The sequence below is a fragment of the Rissa tridactyla genome, chromosome 2 (assembly GCF_028500815.1).
Source record: "Rissa tridactyla isolate bRisTri1 chromosome 2, bRisTri1.patW.cur.20221130, whole genome shotgun sequence".
NCBI lineage: Eukaryota > Metazoa > Chordata > Aves > Charadriiformes > Laridae > Rissa > Rissa tridactyla.
This window is the reverse complement of record NC_071467.1, coordinates 116,373,755-116,394,725: the sequence shown is the minus strand read 5'-3', so window position 1 is coordinate 116,394,725 and position 20,971 is coordinate 116,373,755. Positions and strand designations below refer to the sequence as shown.

Below are 20,971 nucleotides of genomic sequence, written 5' to 3'. Positions count from 1 at the left end.
GTGTGAGGCTGTTCTTAACTGCCCTGAGCCAGCACAGGGGAGATGGGCTGGAAACGTTCATCTCAGAGACTGGAACCAAGAATCTGTCAGAGAGGCAGCGTGAGCTGCTCATTTAAATTACTATTCTTTGCTCTTAAGTTAGAGATTTTGAGAGGCAAATAGTTCACTTGCCACAATAACTGCTGCATTATATACTATACACCTAACAGCTATACTCCTACAGAAGTCAGTGACTAAATAGCTAAATCTATTACTATTTCACTTTTAGAATAGAATTATTTAATACTTTTATTAAATGTTTTTGTCATATTTACCATAAGAACCTAGTTCAGAGGACTGCCTGAAGGAGCACTCGCATGACTAGTAATACAGACTGGAAAAAATCCCCAGTAAAATGAATCTAGTCATTGCTCCAGCTGTGAATGCAGTAGATTGCTTTCACCGTGTTACCATTAACCAAGTGAGAACTCTGACAAGGTTAATTTAACTTCATATAAAACAAAGTTACCGGCCAAAACTCTTGTGAAAATTTTATGGTGAGCCAGTTGTATTATGTCGAATTTGGAAAAGAAAATTGTATTTCAAGACCATCTTGGAAAACATACCTTTCAACTGCTTTTGCTGCTTCTTCGTAGAGTTCTTCCTGACAATACATTTTAATTGCCAGATCAAACTCCTCAATTTGTTCATAACATTCAGATGCTTCTTTGTAGCACTGGCATTTCTGATAGTAAACAGCAGCATCTTTCATCTGCAATGCAGAAGTCAGTAATGAAACTGAAGTGCTATAAACAGTCAAAACTACAAGAATAGAATAAATTTAGTAATCCCATCATGTAGGTGTCTCATAGAGAAGCATACTTTAATAAAATGTAATTAAAGTACCTGAATGTAATCAAATACATGTTAAAGTAACCATCACTAAAACTGATCGGATTTTTTAAAAAAATTCAAAATATTTGTTCCCGAAAAACTAGAATGCAAAATTAAAGGTATCATACAGCATTTCCAAAGTACTTCTTATTCACCCAGCTCTGCCTATTGTTAAAAAACACCACACACACTTCTGTTGACGTGCAAATTTCTCAGAATCAACAGGATTAAATTAAAACAGTTACGGATACAGAATGGGAACCCCAACCTTGTATCTTAAACTTTAAATATTTGGGAACAATCACTTTACATTCTTTTAGTGGAAATGCACTGCAAATAAAAAATGTTAAATATCCTCATACACTTAGAAAATTATTGTTAGTACATTACTTAACCCTTGCAAGTTTCAAGATTCTATTTAGACAGCTGTAAGCAATGAATTTTCAGTATCGTCAGAGTATTGAATGAAGTAACAGCTTAAGTTTCATGAAGTCAGTCATTAATTAACTTTCGACTGCAAAGCAGAGATGACTGATGGTAACACTTGAGGAAAGCCAAAGAAAAAAACCTAGACTGCCTAATTGTATCATTGTCCTCTTCATTCCGCTTCTAGCTATTCTGTGACAAATGCTTCCTCTTGAACTGCCCAGATTAAAGAGCTGTTTTAGTTCAGCTACTGCCACATCACAGAAAAATACTATTACTTATGGGTAATAGGAGGAGAAAAAAAGGGGTAGGAAAAGGAAAAGTGATAAGGAGAGGATAGTTCAGAGGATTTAATACCTTTCCTAACTTTTTACACAGTTCTGCACAGAGCCGGAACTCCTTTGATTGAAACAGACATTTTAGTGATAGTTTTGGTTCTCCACATTCCAAGTAAGTTTTAGCCAATGTCATATACTCCATCTGTTTTTCCCTGCAGAAAATAAGAGAAAGTTACCGCTTACGTCCAAACCAACACCAACACCATGTGTTCTTCATACATAACCTGATGAGGTATTACCTTACAGTTAGTTATATTTTGGGTTGACAGTGTTCTGTCCAGAAGTCTGTTCCAGAATCTCACTGTGCTGTCAGTAAAAAGCTTTTTTTTTTAAATTCTAAAATGGAAGTATACTAGTGTGGTTTTGTGCTGCTTCTCTTTTGTAGCTTAACTTGCTCCTTCTTCCTTTCTGCTGTTTAGCCCCAATGCTATTAAAGACAACAATCAGATTTGTTCTCAGCTTTTGTTCTGTACAACTAAACAAGTTCAGCCTTTCTGGTGCCATTGGAGCATGTCTAGTTTCTTCCCAGACCTAGTCTGAATTCATCATTCTTGAACCTGGAGGATCAGAATCATACAAAGCATTTCATATTACAGAGCACACAGGAATCTTGCATATGCTTTGTACACCAGCATTAATACTTATACTAAAAAAAAAAAAAGAAGCCATTTTTACAGCTTTGTTATTACATACGTCCTGTCAACTTAACATATCCTAATATAACCAATTTCTTCTCCTCAAGTTTTATTCAATCGACAAGCACCCCAGCTTACAGTTTTTTCAGTCCCATCAACAAATTATCTATGATCGCGAAATTTTATGAGCATCCTTATACTTTGAGCCAGGTGTCCTGGTTTCAGCTGGGAAAAAGTTAATTTTCTTTCTAGTGATTACTATGAAAGGAATGTCAATAATACCTATTGTTTCACGTTGTTGATAAGTGATGTTTACACTATTCAGGGACCTTTTTCAGCTTCCCATAGAAGCATAGACAGAACGATGGAATGGCCAATGAAATATTCCATACCATAGACGTCATGCTCAGTAGATAAATGAGGGTTAGCTGGGGGGTGGGAATCCGCAATCACTGCTCAGGATAGTAACAATTCACCAGGCAGTGAGAGTGACCCATGTCATTATTATTGTTATTTTTCCTTGTTGTTATTATTGTTATTTTTCCTTTTCTGTTGTTGTTTCTATTAAACTGTATTTATCTCAACCCACAATGTTTTTTTTCTCCTCTCCCTTTTCCCTTTTTCCTGCCATCCTTCTAGGGGGGAAAAGGTGGGGGGCTGAGCGAAAAGCTACATGGTTCTAGTTGCCATCTGGGGTTAAACCATGACACCAGGGCCACTAATATAATAGGTAATTAAAAAAGGTAGAACCTTGATTAACTCCATTAGTAACATTTCTCCAAACCTTCCCCCTTCTCCATTCAGTGCTAGCTTCCTCTGCTCTAGCCATTCCTTACCCACTCTGCTATCACAGCTAGTTTCTCCTGTCTTATTTGAGACAAGTCCCAAACAGTTTTTCAGCCTCTTCAGGAAACCGCAGACTTTCTCCTCTGTCAAACCCTTGAGCTATTTTGCCCAGCTGACAGCATGAACTAAACGATCCATCTCAAAATCTGTCCCTTTGAAACTTCCCTTTGCTTCAGACCTAGTTACGCTTGCTTAGTTTAGATGGACACTAAAACTGATTTCACCTCAAAACTCTCTTTTGGTTAGCAGCTTTTCTTCCCCGAAATACCATTCCTTCTTCTTTGTGAAGTGAATATGCAGTGGGATTAACTGGAGTTGAGCACTGCTGATGGCATATGCTATTCTGCCTGTACCTAAGAATATAAAGCCTCTTGAGGTAATGCAAATCCTGTTGCTTTTCTCTCACATAACCGGTAAGCCCCTTCAAGGGCCACATTCGGTTTGGACAGCCTAGGGCGTACAACTGCTTTCACTGCTCCCCAAAGGGAGCAGTGCCCCAAAACCTGATGGAGCTGTGCAAGACTTTCCAATATCTTAAATCTCTTTTGCCACCCACAGACAAAGATGTGAAGACACCTTGCCCGCGTGGTTCTCCGATGCCTCCGGTCTGGTCCCACGACTGTGGTGGGAATCTTCCTCTGCGTGTACCCAAGAGGTCTGGCACCGCAGAACAACATTCGCCCATCTGCGTTTACACTTACCTGGGGCTGCTTTTCTTTGCGTGCACTTTGAGAACAGCATCGTGTGCCAGGGCCAGCTTTGACTTCTCAGCTGCTCCTCCCTTTTGGTAACACTTGGCTGCCACCTGGGGTGAAATCATACACAGCATTCACACGTGTGCATCCAGCCCATGGCTTATCACATAAAGGCAGTACTTAATTTTACAGTCACTGTAATGGAAAACAGAAAGACTGGCAGGGTACTGGGAAGAAGGAAAAGGTAAAACGTTGCACATGCAATTTGAATGATGGCCTAAACCATTAATTGGTAAGTCACCAGGCATCTACCACATAAATTCTATTAATAAAAGTTAGCAAAACCAATGTGTGCAAAGTTAAATCAAAAAGCACGGAACTTATATTCATGCTTATACCATACCAGGCCCTTTCTGTGATAAGCTAAAGAGGAACAGCGGGAGTTACAATGTTCCTAGCAAGGTTTGCTTTGTTATCATCTCACTCATTCTGCGACACCATTATTTCTTTATTCTATCCATTAATTTAGTATTTGCTTCGGTTTGGAAATTGCACATTGCAAGCCACTCTTAGAACTGCCAAATTCACAATGTAATTTCTTCTTAATGTAGCAACGATAAACAAAGACCAGGGTTATAAAGAAAACAAAGTAGCAGACAATATAGCTAATGCATTTCAGATTTCAAGATGAAATTTTTGCAGCTGTGTGTTTTTTATCTAAACATTTTTCTGTCCATTTAGGAAATTGCTGGGTTTTTTTTCAAGGGAAGATACAGACTGTGTGTATAGTGGCAGGTGATAGTTTTGATTTTTGCGTCATTATAAATTTCTGCTTTCCATACAAAAAAATACAGCTTGCTATCAGTAAAGAATTGAAGCTTTCCTTCTGTCATGATCAAAAAGAGTATCCAAAATTTTATTTCACAGAATCATAGAATATCTCAAGTTGGAAGGGACTCATAAGGATCATTGAGTCCAACTCCCTGCTCCTCGCAAGACTACCAAAAACTAAATCATATGACTAAGAGTGTTGTCCAGATGCTCCCTGAACTCTGACAGGCTTGATGCCGTGACCACTTCCCTGGAGAGCCTGTTCCAGTGACCGACCACGCTCTCAGTGAAGAACTTCTTCCTAATGTCCGATCTGAACTTCCCCTGATGCGGCTTCACTCCGTTTCCTTGTGTCCTATTGCTGGTCACCAGAGAGAGATCAGCACCTCCCCTTCCACTGCTCCCCTTGAGGAAGTTTTAGAGAGCCAAGTGTTAGAGAGCAAATTGCCTGCTCCTGCGCTCTTAAGAGATGGCTCTTATAAAGTGACTAGCACTCACAGACCCCAAGATCTTCAAAAGCACATTCCCAGGGGACCTTACTAACTAGCTCCTTCAGCAGCCTGAAGTCTGCTCTCCCCATACCCAAGGTCAAAGTTTTGCTGGCAGTTTTTTCTCCTACGACCAATGATTTGAAACTCAACTACTTCGTGGTCACTGTGACCAAGACAGCCACCAATTACCACTTTTCTCATGAGTCCCCCTCTGTCTACAAACAGCAAATCTAGGAAGACACCTTTCCTGGTCAGCTCCCTTAGTACCTGCGCCAAGAAGTTAACTTCAATGTGCTACAGAAATTTCCTGGACCTGTTTGTGTCTGCTGTATGATATTCCCAGTTGATGTCTGGGAAGTTAAAATCACCCATAAGGACAAGGGCAGTTGATCTAGACACATCCCTTAATTCCTTGTAGAATAATTAATGGGTGGTGTCATCCTGGCTGTGTTTTGCTTACATTCCATTAACTGTCATCCTATATCTGGATTGTATTAACTATCAATTCAGGAAATAAAAGACTAAAATCTCCATGTTCTTTAAATAGTAAGGGAATGAAACCATTATTTTGCTACTCTTCCTGCAGTTTTCTTAGTGCTCTCTCGGTTCTTACATGCTGTTCCTTAATGTGTGTTTCTTATCCACCCCTAATTACTGTCCAAAAAAACATAAAAGGCCTCTGAGATCATCACCCAGATCAATACACTTCCAAGAAATGTTTTCATTTCCCTACAGTAATGTGTAATGACATTGTCAAGCACATGGTTTAGATTCACAAATTCCAGTCGTTGCCAGCAATTGTTTTTTTCCAACCACATTTCATTTGTTTTTCCCTTATTGGACTGCACATTTCTGAGTAGTGAAATTAAGGTTACAGACAATAAGCTTGCTCTCCCTGTTTACTTCTTGCAAGTCATTTACAAGTAGTCTGTAGACACTTACACAGCTACAAACCACAAACTAAGATACACTGCTACAGAGCAACTGAAGGTTTACAGATAATTTTATAGATGCAAAATAAAAAAAATTAAAAAAAAGGTTTCAGAATAGAAAAGAATCCTCCTTTCAGATAAATATGTCCTCGTACCTCCCAGAACTGATGTTTAGCATAGTAGTCTCCCTGTGCAATCCATTCTTCTGGAGTTGAAGTTTTGGCAAACATGCTGTCATCTAAGTCTAGAAGGTTAGGGGTAATCATTTTATGTTAGAATGGATAAACCACACAAACCACTTACCATGTAGCAAAACTAAGCATCAACATCTCATAATGTTCGAAACTTTTATGATTTGTGCTCACACCAGTAATGGTGACTATGAGCCAAATACATTTTATCACTCTCAATCAGCACTGAAAAACAACAAATTGAGTTTGGTTTTGAAAGGCCTTTAAAAATCATGCTTGTTTTTTGGACAAAACTTTGAGTAAATCCACTGTCTTTATAGAAATCAAATTCTTTCATTTTTTAAATCTCTTCTAGCTGGGGTGGTTTTCCGTGAACAGCCTTCATTACTGTGCAGGAAAAATTATACTAATGAATTAGCAAAGAAGTTATGTATTAACATATACAACTGAACTTTAGAGCCAAAAGAAATAAGACCCGCTGAAATCAATGGAAACTTGCAAGGGCAGTTACGAATATGCAAACTGTTAGAGGGACCAGGAAATTTAACCACCTTTATTACACAGCCTAAAAGCAAGGAAGCATGAGTAGGCTGTCCTGCTCGACATTTTTTTAAGAAAGTTTTAGGATAACTTTACCTTTCTTTTCATCTGCTTTGACAACCCGAACAAATTCTCTTTTGATGAAATACTTAAAAGCTGGAGCCCGTTTATCACTGTCTTCATCGAAAATCCAAAGATTGACCCTGGCTCTTGTAATGGCAGTATACAATTGCTTTAGTTCTCCATTCAGCATCTGAAGCAGAAACAAACAAAAAAACAAACAAAAAAAAGGCAACACACCAAAATAAAATAAAATTAATGAAGTGCCAGGTGAGCTAAACTGTGAGAAAGAAACATACTTTGCAGTTATAAGAAAATGGCAAGTATATACAGAATGAATAACAAATAAGAAAGCATCTTTAAGTAAGCAAGTCTAAATAATAAATATGTGATTTTTCAATCACATAAGCCATTGTCCAGCTAATTTGCATGCAGCTACTGGTAGAGCAATTCCAGCAGCTGCAGATGTGACTGTCCATTTTCCTTCTTGCACATACAAATTATTAATTTTTTACCATACAATCCTGAAAATATCTGACTCCCTAGATTCTAAGAAGTTTCCTGAATTTTAAGGTAGTGATCTGAAAGCAGACTAAAGTAATAATAAGTATTGACAATCTGATTTGCTATTTGCTTTAACCACCGCTGTTCTGTAAATATACTATTACATATAGTTTGTTATCAAATTACATTTGTAAAAAAACTCTTTGAAAATCAAGACTACATTATACAAATGTGAACAACTACCAAAAAGATAAAGCAACCTCAATAAACACGGAACTACACGACGAAAGGGTTTCTTGCAGAAATTTCCCTTCTTCTAGAATTGAAGAATTTAGTTTATCCTTCCTATTCCCAATGTTATGAAAAACTCACCTTGTACATTTCTACATTAAAAGTTCTTTTCTGCGTACCGGTAGCATCCTCTAAAGGCATTTCAATTAACAATTTGCCTCCTACTTGCACATCCGAATCAGGAGTATAAGAAGAAATGATCTTCCATTCTTTGCTAGCCTAAAACGTCAAGAGAATGAGGTTTACTTGTATGCAGTGATCCGCTACTGCCCACATACATATGCAAAAACTAAGTCATATGTTGTCATCAACCAACACCCTCCCGCAACTGAAGAAGGCTCAGAGGAGATGGGTGGAAAAAAAATAAATTATCTCAGGGAAGAACGGAAAGAATGACCACCACTTTTCATCAAGAAAGTTGAACTTCATCTCAATACGAGCAGTATTGGAAGGTAACCTTTGTTCGAGATACACGGCTGTACCAGGCAGTCAGCAGGCTGAATAAACAACTTTCTCTGAAATTGCTAGTAGAGTGTAATATACTCCTGAGCCAGCCAGACCAAAACACGGGGAAGCAAAAACGTGGCTTGGCCCAAAGTGTGTTAAAACCAATCAACAAGCAAAAAAACCTGAAAGAGTGCAACTGGCTTCAGCTGGCTTCAAGCTATGTATTACTTCCCAGGGACTGGGGATGCCCAGCATCACGATGGTGGAGCATACAGGGACCGCTAATGGGAATCACATTTGTACTGTGATTCTGCTGTATATTGCCATTATTACATTATACTTGTCTTGTGATTTCAGGATAGTGCTGTTTCTAAATCCAAACCATATGCCACGCCTAATATATCAAATAAGTAAATTTGATACTAAACACGAAAACCTCCTTGGGTGGACTATAAATTGTCAGCTAAACTTGAAGACACGCCCCTACCACAGATGGCCCATATATGGGGAAAAGGAGGAAATCAGGCTACCCTCACCATGGACGAGGCTCAAGGTTTAGTCCTAGGGCCAGAGATTATCCTAAAAACCCCAATACTGCAGCAGGCAGACTCACTGTGGGGGTGTGCTGACTGCTGGGCCAGGCAGCCCCTGCCAGCCCAGGGCACGGGGAGAGGTAAATGGTAGCGGGATAACACTGTCATGCTAAAATCAGCTATCTAAGACATGTTGGATGCATCTTAGCCTGTAGGTCAGAATGGGCAGCCGCCAAATCTCCTTGGTGCTACAAGACTGACAAGCTCAATGAGTTGCAGACCAGCTGGCCTACTACTCACCAACCTCCTTGTCACTGTAGCACCGGGGAGACTTGGAGCAAGGAGGATCCAGACGGAGGCAAGCGGTTGCTGTCCTTTGGCTTGTGCACCGACAAGGCAGTTCTCTGAACAGGGACCAGATCATTCACCTCGGCAGGAGGAGGCAGTGGATTAACACAGGTGAAATTTGGGGCATCATCTTTGGTATGCAAGTCATCACCAGTGCTTGTGACGGACATATATTCTCCTCCTCACAGTGCCCAGGCAAAGAGATGGCCTGTCATGGACTACAGAATGACAACCAGCTACTGGTATCAGTTTGGCCAACAGCTTGCTGGGGTTTGGGGGGTTGGGTTTTTTCCTTTTTGATTCTTCATTCAAATCTGCTTCTTGAAACAAGACTCATTCCAAATCTCCTTTTCAAGTCCAATAAAAAAAAAGCCAACACATTACAAACAGCACACAGCCACATTTGTTGTGTTTACAACAGTTCACAGGTTCAGCTTTTCAGAACTAGAAAACCCCAGGGTGAGCTGCTGTCTTCCCTCCCCGTTTGGCTGCTCAAATCAACTCAATTACTCACGACTCACAGGAAAATGGAAGAATTGTATGAAAACAGCTCTCCAGGCCTGACATACATTAGTCTCAGTTAAAATGCTCTACACAGCTCAACTCCATTAAACTGATTCTGCTAAATTCTAATGAACGGTTCACTGCTTTTCTAAGTACAACTTGCATCACCGAAACCAAAATCAACTTTGAGAAATTCACCATGACAGCCAGTATCGTGCTGTCCCCGAATCTCAGTAAGCCAGATTCAACCTCATTTACCTCAAGCTCCTTCCTTCCACTCTCATCACATAATGTCCACTAACCTCTATGAAGAGCCACCAGTTTATCTGTGGTTTTCATCTGCTGAATACCACATCTGAGATGCTGTTTTGAGGCCTGGAGGCAAAGGGCGTCTGCAACAGAGATGTGCACGCTGGATGTTTAGTTGCAGAGGAACTCAGTTGTGGGCATTCTTGAGTCTCTGCAGGCATGTTCAGTAAGGATGCTGCCTACTGCCTGGCTGGGGGCAAGGGCGTGGGGCGGAGCTCAGTGATGCTCCAGCAACAACAGCGAGGCTGCTGTGGTTGATAGCTCTTTGCAAGGAACCTCGAGGACACCACCCCTGCCACGTCTAGAGTTACGGGAAACCCTGGAGAGACAGGATCTGAGCTCCTCAGAGGAGTACAAAGTGGGGAAAGGGAGTACATAAGAAACACAAAACACAAAACCTCCAGGAAAGAAAGTCTTCTTTATCTGAGGCCATTCTATGGGTGATGGTCTCTGCTACAGGCTGTGAGACCTTCCCGAGTTTCCTGACAACTCCTGAGCTAGACCAGAATGAGTTTTCTGGAGCTAAGCTGTGGATGGCTACTTCTCCCCACCCGATCCCAACCACACACACATGCTTTTGGATTCTAAACATTGTTTACTAAGCTTTTAATTAAAAAATAAAATAAAATCATTCTGTTTCATTTTGCCTGGGACTGAGAAATTATTTCAAGTCCAGCGCAATTTTTTTGCTGTGCTACCTCATAGACCACAATGAGTTTTCTGGAGCTAAGCTGTGGATGGCTACAGACTATGCTCCTCCCTTCCCTCCAAATACATACACACACTATTTGATTCTAAACATAATTGTTTTACAGTTTTGTGGTGATGTAAAGCAGGGGTCTATACTGCTTTTTTGGGATCCAGAACTCCATTATAAGGTAAAGAGTACGACAGGGTGATGGAGTGTCCGCCTGCCAACTGCTCTGACCTGAGCAGGGAGCAGCCAGGAGGGACATGCTGTAAGCTAGTGGAGTGGTCCTGGTATGCAGAAGTATGTGTGTGTTTTGTGTGTGTGCACGTGTGTGCACTGTTGTGTGAACCCCAAGGCTCTCCCTTAAACCGCAATAGCCAACCTGAAGGAAAACGCAGCACTAAGGAAGACTGTCTCAACACACAAACCTACGAGCCCTGTTTTCTACTGTGATGAAACCACCCATCTTCAGAGGAAACAGGGAATCCTTCCCCAGCTGCAAAGCCAATTAGACCACATGTAAAATCAAGACTTAAGAGAAAATGCAGAAAATGGATAAGAATTAAATACCTCTGAGTCTGTGAAAAAGTTGTAAAGGAGTACATCATCAAATTCCAAGCCCTTTGCTTCATAAACTGTCAGTACAAGTGCTAAACTAAGCTCCTCAGGTATCTTCTCCTTTGCAGTTTCATTTGCCACTAATACCACCTGTCATAAAATACATTAATAAAAAGAACATCTTAAGAAGCAAACAAAAAAAAAAGTAAGAGTTGCATAGAGAAAGCACACAAACACATCACGATAATGCAAGAGCCTTCTCAAAACCAGACAACATTCAACACAGACATGCCAGCACACTCCACAAAAAAAGGTCAAAAGCTGCCACTAGAAAACCAACAAATGCGTGGTATGTGCAGACACTTGTAGATCTGGTGTAAGAAAATTTGGAGTTAGAAAGGAATGGGGCAAGCAACACCTGACACAAAAAAGAACAGAAGAGCCAGACGTGTATTAAGAAGAAACAGAAACCAACACAATAAAGGTTTCTAAGTTTAAAAAGCATAATTTACCAGTGAGATACAGGGGCTTAAAACAGAAAGTTTTGGGCAGTCCATATACAATGATGATTTAGCAACAGAGATGGAAGAATCTGCAAAAAGCCATATACCTAAGAAATGCAAACCTGATGTGCTCCAAATTCAATGGGTTGTGTTTTCCTTTTGTTGCCCCTCAGTAGAATTGCTAAGTCACTAACACTGCAGGACTCCAAGACTGTAGGTTTTGGTCCATCAAAAAGACCGCAGTCCTTAGGTAGCCGATCAAAAGATTCTGGGAAATAATGCTGAAGCAAATCAACCACTCCAGACGCTAAACGGAGAATACCTGCAATAAACAGAACAGAGATTTTAAACATCAGTATGACTGTCTCATACTCTTTCGCAAACACACTTTTTTAAAAGACTTTATTAGAATTTTGAAATCAAGAAATATCATAACAAAAACACTAGTCAGAGAAGAGAGAAGCTGTAAGGTCCACTGTATGTTTCTGCCATTTTGAGTGGACCTCATTTTTGGGCCTGTAAAGATGAGAAAGCATGCTACAAAGGCTCAGCAGAGCCCTCACAAAATGAAGGTCATAAAAGAGAAACAAATAAGAAGAGCAGAAGCAGCACAGCAGTGCTGCAAAGTCTAGCAATTTGGGGTCGGGATGACAGGAATGGGTATGATTATTTGTTAAGTTTTCCTTCAAACAAATAAAGTCAAAACATGCAGTAAGCATGAGTGTTCAAAAAATTACAATTTTAAAAACATTCATTCTTGGTTTTCCAGTTGAGATGTCAAAATACAAAATTTGCATGTCAGAAAAAGCTGACCATCTGATCTCTTAAAAAAACAGGCTGCTTAAAGATGCTTTGAATTGGCCAGTAGAAAACATGAATCATTAGTGACATCTGAAGAGCACAGGTTCAGATCATAAATAAAATTGTTACTCTACCTGAATGGGACCTGTAGTTCTGGTACAACTGATAGATCCTTTTTGGTTTTCTAACACGTTGCTTCTTGTTCATGGAGTTCTTGCTCGCATAATGAAACAGTGACCTCAGATCACTAAAACGAAAAGCAACTCCTTTCATTATGCTCTGGGCAGTGTCACCAGTTAGAAACATGGCATTAGGGTCATTGATGCATTTCATTAACAGTGCTAGCTCAGCTTGGGTGAAATCCTGTATCTCATCACCATAAAACTCATGGATGGACCATGGCAGCTCCCTGAGCTTTGAGAGCCTTTGAGATAAATTATACAGCAAATCTTCTTCATCGAAGTAACCTCTCTGTGATCGTATCTGCTGATAAAGACAAAAGAGGTGATAGATTTCACTCCTGTCTTCTGTGAAGTTCGGTGATCTCTTTCGGCCTAGCTTTTTGTACTGCTCCTCAGTAAGTTTACCTCCAAAGCAACTGAGTGCCTCAAAAGAGCCTTTCAGAAATGATTTTATTTCTTTCCAAACCAGTGCTGGATTGTACAAGCTTTTACCTTTTATCATTTTTGGCCATATTTCATTTGCAAATACATCATAAGTCACAAAAGTCCGAGGATCACTTTCCCTAGAGTATGCATCTGCAGCTCCTTCATGATCACCATGTTCTGCTTCAACATTACCTTCTTCATCCTCATCTTGCCAATTTGGTACAACCAAGTCTTCCTGAGGACTCCAACCAACAATGATTCTTTTAAGGCTTCCATCTTCATTTCTCAGAAAGAATGGGTCAGGCATGGATGCATCCAGTAATAGCAACAACTGCTTGGAGGTGACAAACAGCGGAAAATTTTCATCTTTAATGTCTTGTAGCTTGTGAACGTTTGGCTCCAGCGGCTTGAAGTGACTGGTTATCTTGGAAGACTTGCTAAGTTCAACGAAATTCTTCTGAACTTCTTGGCACAAGACAGGGTTTTTTGTCACGAAGATTTGGTGCAGGTGCTCCAGCCTGTTTGATGCTTCTGCACTACGCATTTGGTCTTCTTCGTGGTCATGACATGAATTCGTTTCTGCACTAGCTGTGCCCACGGGAACCTTTTCATTCTCGCTGTCCTGCTCTTGCTCGTCGTCCACCTGCTCCTCACTCGAATCGTCACTGTCCTGTTTTAGCTCACTCTCTTCCTCCTCTAACCTAGCTTTTTCAACCTCACTGCACTGTCTTTGCTGCCATGTTTGCCTCGCCAGCAGAGGAGCATTTGCCAAGGTGGATTTTTCCCAGTATGAATAAAATTTCTTCCAAAGCCTATACAAGCAGCAAGTCGTCTTCCCTGTCCCGCTTCGCCCAATTAAAATGATTGGTTCCATGGGCTTTGGATTGAGATCAATTACTGCGTACTCCAACTCCCCAACTCGGAAAGGGTATTCAACAGAAGAATGTACATCATTTATAATGTTAAGTGCCATGTTAGTACTGAAGCTGTGAAATTTCATTATATTGTATTCTAATTCTGCTGCACTGGCTGGAGGGAAATACTCAGGTATGGTATGTTCTTTGGATTTTTCTGCCTCTAGGTCTTCAACGTAACAACGTGGAACACGCTTCTCTGTTGACAGATTGTGGTTCTGATGCCCTTCGTTTATGCCCTTGAGCTTTTTCCTCAAGATGCAGGATAAACCACGATTGTAGGAAATACATATATTATCTAAGACACGGTTCAGCTTGCAGTGATCGAGAACAATGGCCCAAATTCTGATTATTTCCGTATAAACTCTACCAGATTTTTCTGGAAGACTTTTTGTCTGTTCTGTCTCCATAATCTTTTCCGCACTCTCGCTGCAACGAGGAGAAAAGTCAATCGCAAGTTCCCATAGCATTCTTGCACCTTTGTCCAACTTAGCTTCATACAGCTGGATATCAGCTTTCAAGTGTTTTAGTGGCTTCCGAAGGCCCCTAGTCCATTCCCCATTGCCAAGCTGCTTAATTGCCATTATAGTTTTAGTTTTCAGATAATGAGGCACGGCTTTGCTGCCCAGCGTCTTCAGCATTTCAGGAGCGCACTCTATTTCCCAGGTCATGTTATCAAACTCCTGCACATATGCCTCGATATCCAGAATCTTCCCCTTCTCTTCCTCTGGTTCTTCCTTCTCTCTATTAGGCAGGGCCATACTGAATTCCTCTGCTCTCTTCTTTTTCTCCCAGTCATCCCCTTTTCTTTCAGGATAAGCTATGCTTCCACAAGGTTGTGAGGACGCATTTCCTCCCTCTTCCAAATTAGTCTGGGCTGAAGATGGCTTTTGTACCAGAGGAAGATCCTTTCTCAGAGCGTCACCCAATTTCAATTGCTGAATTAGAGCTGTGATTGCCTGCACTAGACTTTCCTGCAGTGTTAAGGGGCTATTTATTCTTTCTGTTTCCTGCTTCGCCAACTGACCTTTTTTTGTCTTTACAGAACAAGGAGTTTTTAAATCATTATGTGCTGCGTTGCCAGATGGTGCCTTTAATGAGGACCCAGATGAAGAACGCCCTGTGCTCTTTGGCTGTGAAATCTCAGAGGCCTGAATGGGCTTAGATGTTTTAACCGACTGCCCTGCTGTATCCTGCCGGTACTTCTTTTTCTCCAGTGCAGCATTATTCCAGGCAAGTAGCAGTGGGTCATTTTTCTTAATTCTATGCCTCACGTCTCTTCCTGATTTGTTTTTTATATTAAAATTAACATCAAATTTCGCCATTGACTCCGTTATTCTCTTAGCCTGTTTTGAAAATCCTCTCCGAAAAACAACATGCATCACTGTATTTCCATTCTCATCTTGTATGTTTGGATTAAGATATGGGAAGTCAGAAGGTCTTGAAGCAAAGAGATCAAGTAGATAGTTCAGGATCTTTAAACCAGTAGCATCTGAAAGCAAGAGAACAAATACAATTAAAAAAAAAAAATCACTTGCTTTACAAGGCTACTTTAGTAGGCCAACAATTTTTACTACTTTTTTTTTCTGCAGCTATTAAATGAAAATCAATTTGCTTTCAAAAGAAAAAAAAATACCTACATTTCATATTTGTAAAACACACTTATTTGAAATGGCTCAAAAATGAGCTTTTCTAACATTCAGGGAGAACAATACAACAGCAGCAAAGCTTTAGAAGTCCCTAGTGCTGCAACTGTTCCTGTAGCATCAGTCAATTTCATGCCTTTTTTAACCTCTGGGTGCAGACACATTTGCTCCTGTTCCAACATCAGCCCTGACTGCTATCCAGGACAGGCTGGTGACTCTGGTCATTTGGGCATGCAGCAGCTCTGGGTACTGATCTGGGGTCATTTGGTTCACTTTAATATGCCACACTGAAGTAATCTGCTGCAGATAACTTTGGTTCACTAAAACCATCTGTGGCAAATCCCAATTATTTCCTGGTATCTGAGGTCCCTAAAGCAATTTCCTACAAAATAAGATTAGTCCAATACCCCCCTGGTAGAAAAAAAAAAAAAGAAAAGAAATGTTCTACAGCTTTCTACATTTAATCCAGGTAACATATGTGATTTAAGCCAGATAATATACGCGAAACATTTCTTTTCCTAACTGTTAAATAGTGACGCACCAAAATAATTGTAAAGAAATTCCACCTCAAAAACTCTACACAGTGAAAAATACTTAAGACAAGATATTGGCATTGGACTTCTTAATCTTTTGATTTAAAATTTACAACCGGCAGTATCTATGCTTTTAATCTCTCTAAAGGTATTAAATAGAATTTTTGTGCTTTAAAAATGAATAAAATCAGTATTTTTAATTATTTTAATCCTTCAACTCAAAAATGCATTTTTTCTTAATTTAAAATCAAACCTGACTTGGGGGCTTAATTTGATAGTTTATCTTAATTTCTTATATAAAAATGTAAGCCTTACAATTCTCTCACTCAATTCTCTGAACAAAACTTTGCTTGATTTACAACTGAACAAAAACTGGGAAACGGACTTCAGATGTCACTGCAGGATTTCCTTCAACGTCTGCTGCCATTGCTCTGCCTTTACCTTTGTTTCTTCCTAGATCCTCCCCGTTTACTTCATTCCCACCTAGTGCACATTTTACAGGGTTTCAGAGAGGAGCCTTCCTTTCTAAATCAGCTTGATTAAACAAGAATACGTCCACAAAACAGTAACTGATGGAGACATTACAACTGCTTGATTCCCCCTGGTCACTTGAGCTGCCATTGACTCTCCTCATAGTCCCAGCCACTGCAACCACAAAGCAGAACACATCAGCTAAACAAAGACGGGTGCGTATCCTCTGGCCTGCAAACTTTGGGGCTGAGACACAGTCAAACATCCTGACCTGCTGCTATCACATCAGTAGACAGCAGCAGAAGGGGCAGCAGGCTGGACAGGTAAGAAACGGGGATGTTTTCACCAGTTGCTTTGAAAACAACCAGTGCACATTTGCTAGAGCCCCTTGTGTCCCCTAGGCCAGGGCACGCCAAAGCCTTACCTCTGTTATTTAAGTAGATGGAAACCGCAGCATGCAAAGGAGTATCTCCTTGTGCAACGGAGACGTTTCGAGGATCTGCACCTTTGGTCAGCAGCAAATATACCAGTTCAAAATAATTCTTTTTGAGGCACATTTGCAGTGGTGTTTCAGAGTTGGTTCCAGTTCCATCCGGCAGAGCTGGTGTGAAGGACATGGAAATATCAGGGGTTAAATCCGATACGTCAGATCTGCAAACTACAGAAAGTTCTAAACAGATGAAGGTGCATACTGGTTACTGAGCAGGCAACATATTTTTTTTTGTCAGCTTTTTACATGTAACTGTTAAAGTGTTATTGGCTAAGAAAATCTTCAGAATGTCCTCTGATCTCCTATTAAGCTCAGCAACCAATCCTCCTGTTGTGATAGGAAGACAGAAAATCCAGAATATATTTTCTTCAAGGCAGTCACTGACTGAAACAATAAGCCTCCTTGTACCTCTGGCACTCACAAGGCTGCAGCAGGACTGTGTGTCCATAGTTTATAGCTAAAATCAAGTTATAAGATGAAATGAAAAATGCAGGGTAACCCTAGGAGTAATCTCCTGCAAAACGAGAAAAACAATGATGTCCACACTAGCTAAAAAAAGACAGACATCTGGTCATGCCTTTGAAATCACTGAAGTAGTCAATTACTTATAACAACAGACTGAACGCAAAGACTGTGGCTTACAGTTTCTATGAAATCAGGATAATATTGTGACTGAAGACAGAGAAATTAAAAAAAACAAAGAAACTACAAGCAAATGAGCAACAATAATCTTTGGTCTTTTACCTTTTACCAAGCCTGACAGCCAAATTTCATTTGAAAAACATCTTCCATCCCATGTAGCCTTACTAGCTTCCCGATGTCGCATGCAGTGCATGCAGCCAATGGACCGCACTCCCAACAAGCTGCTGCACTTATACATAGCCACAAAACACATGCATTGGTATTTCTGAACTATGGTGCTCCAAACATGCCAAGTAAAATAGCAGATCTACAACAAGACAATAATATTGCATAGTTTCTCACCTCCTCGTTCAATCAAGCATCTTATGAGGTTCACTTGCTTATCCGATTTGTCACACCATTGGATAACGCTGCTGATGTCAACGTCTGAAAGACTGCAGTTTTTGAAGAGTCCTCCACCTGACGGCTCTTCCCCACTGGCTTTCCCTGTTAGCAGCAGCAAAACTTTATGCCACAGTTGCTTCTCCAGCAACTGCTTTATGAAGCTGCTAGCACAGGCAGGGGAGATGTTGCAAACCACCCCTTCAGGGATTTCTGCAAGACAGTCAAGACAGCATAACTCACTTAAACCACGTAATAAAAATCGATCTCACTGTCAATTAATTTCAGAATAATGAACTAATTACAGAACGGCAAAACGCAACGCTTGCATCCTTTTGTCCTGATGCTGACAGCCAAATAAGTTTGAACATTTTGATTCATCACACTGAAATTTTGTGCATGTTCTGGTGGTTCTAAGTGCAAAACACAACATTAAAATAAGTAAAAGCGCACTGCTCCAGTAATATCAGCTGCAGAAACAGGGAAAGGAAAGAAGGGTAAAAGAGCAAAACCTGTATGTTAGCATTAACCACATTTTTCACGACGATTAAGTTTTGTGAAGAGGAGAAATGGGAACTTGCTGTACCTTTCAGAGAAGACAGCAGTTTCAGAAATTGCTTAACTGCATCTTCCTTCAATACATTTTTATGATGTGCTCCATTTTCGACTTTGTAGAACTGGACAAACTGTTCAAGAACATCCAGGAGAGAATCTGTATCAGCTGTGTCTCTGCTTTCATTCTCCCCTGCAAAACATTACAGAAATTGAAAACCCAGTTCCCTGCTGGCATGTTTTCAGGGCAGGACTGCAATACGTTGCATCTCAGGGCTCTGAGAAATGTGCAGTGGCAGGTTCAAATCAGATGGCTGAAACTCTCACTACCAAAGCCAGTCCTGTGATGGACTTCATATCCCAAAGGATATTTGATACACTCATCGAATACACTCCTTACCATAATACGCTAAGCTGAAAATTGTAATAGTTCCCAAGTTGATCTGCGTGCAGGCAGGACACTGCTGCCTCGCAGTGATATCGTGGTTCAGAATTTTTAGAGTAGATGACTGAAACCGGTAATGTTTTCAGCACAGTTTGAATCAGGTGTCCTGAGCTTGTATGATTCCTCAGTGGCATTTAAGAAATACAGCCATAAAATAACTTGTCCTCTTAAAAGAAAAAAAAAAAAAAACACCACAGAAAAAACCCTACCACACCAAAATCATACCTATGAGTTTAAGAGATACTTAGGTAATGGGCAATGCCAGATTATAAATTATGTCCTAATAAATGCCCTTAAAGGAAAACTGAAAGACTTAGCCTGACTTTTCTAAAAGCTTTGAGGAATTCAAGTACGTCAAAGACAAAACAAAACACTAGCTTTATCCCTTAGGACAAAGAGACAGACAAGGTTGGTCGTCTTTTAAGCAATGAGGACTAACCTCAGGCTGTTCCCTGTAAAGCAGTGGCTTATTCTCCAGCCTCTCACTTTGCACTAAGCCTAGAAAACTCTTGGGGGCTGTGCATTGTCAAAACAAACAAACAAACAAAAAAAAAAAAACTGACCACAAAAGACAGGCTGGGCTACCCGGAACACCAACCAACACAATTACCACCAGAGGGGGATTGGTGTTAACCTTCTAACTGAGAACCGCTGGGCTAAGACCTTCTCCAGAGCAGAGATCTCTACAGTAAAGAAAGACAAACTGTGGGAATCTGCTTGCCAGGAGCCATAAGATGCAAGTGCAGTGAAACCCAATGCTTTCCAGTAAACCTAGATGCAATACACACCTGAACACAGAGATGCAGTCTAAAAACTTTGCTTTTTGCCAACTTTGAACTGCCTGTGCAGTCTTTTGCTCCATCTGCGCAGTTTCAAAAGGTTTGCTTTGGGCTAATACCTATAGGACCTATATTGCTAATAGAGGTGTTACCTTAAAGTTCAGGTTGGTTAGTGCCAGGGAAAACAAGCACATCAGGCACCAAGCCATCTGAGAAAGGCCGTACTGAAGAAATGCTTTCAAGATGAACGGCATCCACGCTTGGGACTTATTTTTAAACAGCAGTCTAAGCCATGGCTTGAAAAGATCAGCTGCAGGATCTACCTCCTCATTTCTGAACCTCAAAGTCCTGCAGGAACATCTTGCCTAACCGGCCAATCCGTCAGTTCTCATGTGGATACTCACAAGGGCTTCTCCGAATGGCCTCCTACGACTGGATCCTCTACTGGAAATGTCTGTGGCCCACTGCAGTTTCTTTCTGAGCTAGGACGTAAGTAGCAACCACGCTGTAGCAACTTCCTGCCAAGAAGGTGCATCCTGCAGAGACCCTCCAGTCCTGAGGGTAGGCAGCTCCCCATCTCCTGCCCCAGCTAGCACCTCTCGACCATACTGCAGTCCAGGCAGCTCAGGCTTGATCCATTTGTTAGGGCAGACAAGAAACTATATAAGGGTTATCCAGTCTCAATACTGTCACACTGGGGTGGTATCGTACACTTTGTACATTTTCTCATTCTCGTTTATAAGCGTGAAAGAGCAAATTCCCATTATTTGGGCAATCACACTTGGTACGTTAGTTTCCAGAATGGAAAATTATAAAAAACCAGACAAGTCAGAATCCTTTTCAGAACTGACAGGCTATTATAAAAAAGAAGACTGGAAACCAGTTTATCACCCCCATTCATGAAATCTCATATTAGCACTGGGACAATTAAGATTTGTGTCTTTCTGCATGACAACAGGTGCTTTGCAAACTGCCTAGAAATATCATTAATCACTTTTAAAACATTCCTTGAAATTTCCCCATACTCCAAGAGTGTAACTATATTTTAGCTCCCCCGCTTTGGTTATGAGAGGCTCTCAAAGTTTTTGTCTGATAGTCTGCTCTGCTACTATGTGCAGAGGTTAAAATTTTCCAAGTAGTAGAAGAATTTTAGTTGCATATCA

At 40.6% G+C, this 20,971-nt stretch overlaps 1 protein-coding gene across 1 annotated transcript in view; it reads right to left on the bottom strand.

Annotated features, from left to right (window-relative positions):
* TRANK1 (tetratricopeptide repeat and ankyrin repeat containing 1) overlaps nt 1–20,971 on the bottom strand; it is a 53,399-nt gene that overhangs the window by 7,960 nt on the left and 24,468 nt on the right. The window contains exons 10-21 of the mRNA XM_054191772.1: nt 18,619–18,777; nt 17,994–18,245; nt 16,944–17,120; nt 12,482–15,361; nt 11,669–11,868; nt 11,056–11,193; nt 7,735–7,872; nt 6,895–7,051; nt 6,223–6,311; nt 3,820–3,923; nt 1,657–1,789; nt 606–751 (exon numbers count right to left, since the gene is read on the bottom strand). Coding sequence (XP_054047747.1) covers nt 606–751; nt 1,657–1,789; nt 3,820–3,923; nt 6,223–6,311; nt 6,895–7,051; nt 7,735–7,872; nt 11,056–11,193; nt 11,669–11,868; nt 12,482–15,361; nt 16,944–17,120; nt 17,994–18,245; nt 18,619–18,777 — 4,573 coding nt within the window. The remainder of the gene's footprint in view (nt 1–605; nt 752–1,656; nt 1,790–3,819; nt 3,924–6,222; nt 6,312–6,894; nt 7,052–7,734; nt 7,873–11,055; nt 11,194–11,668; nt 11,869–12,481; nt 15,362–16,943; nt 17,121–17,993; nt 18,246–18,618; nt 18,778–20,971) is intronic.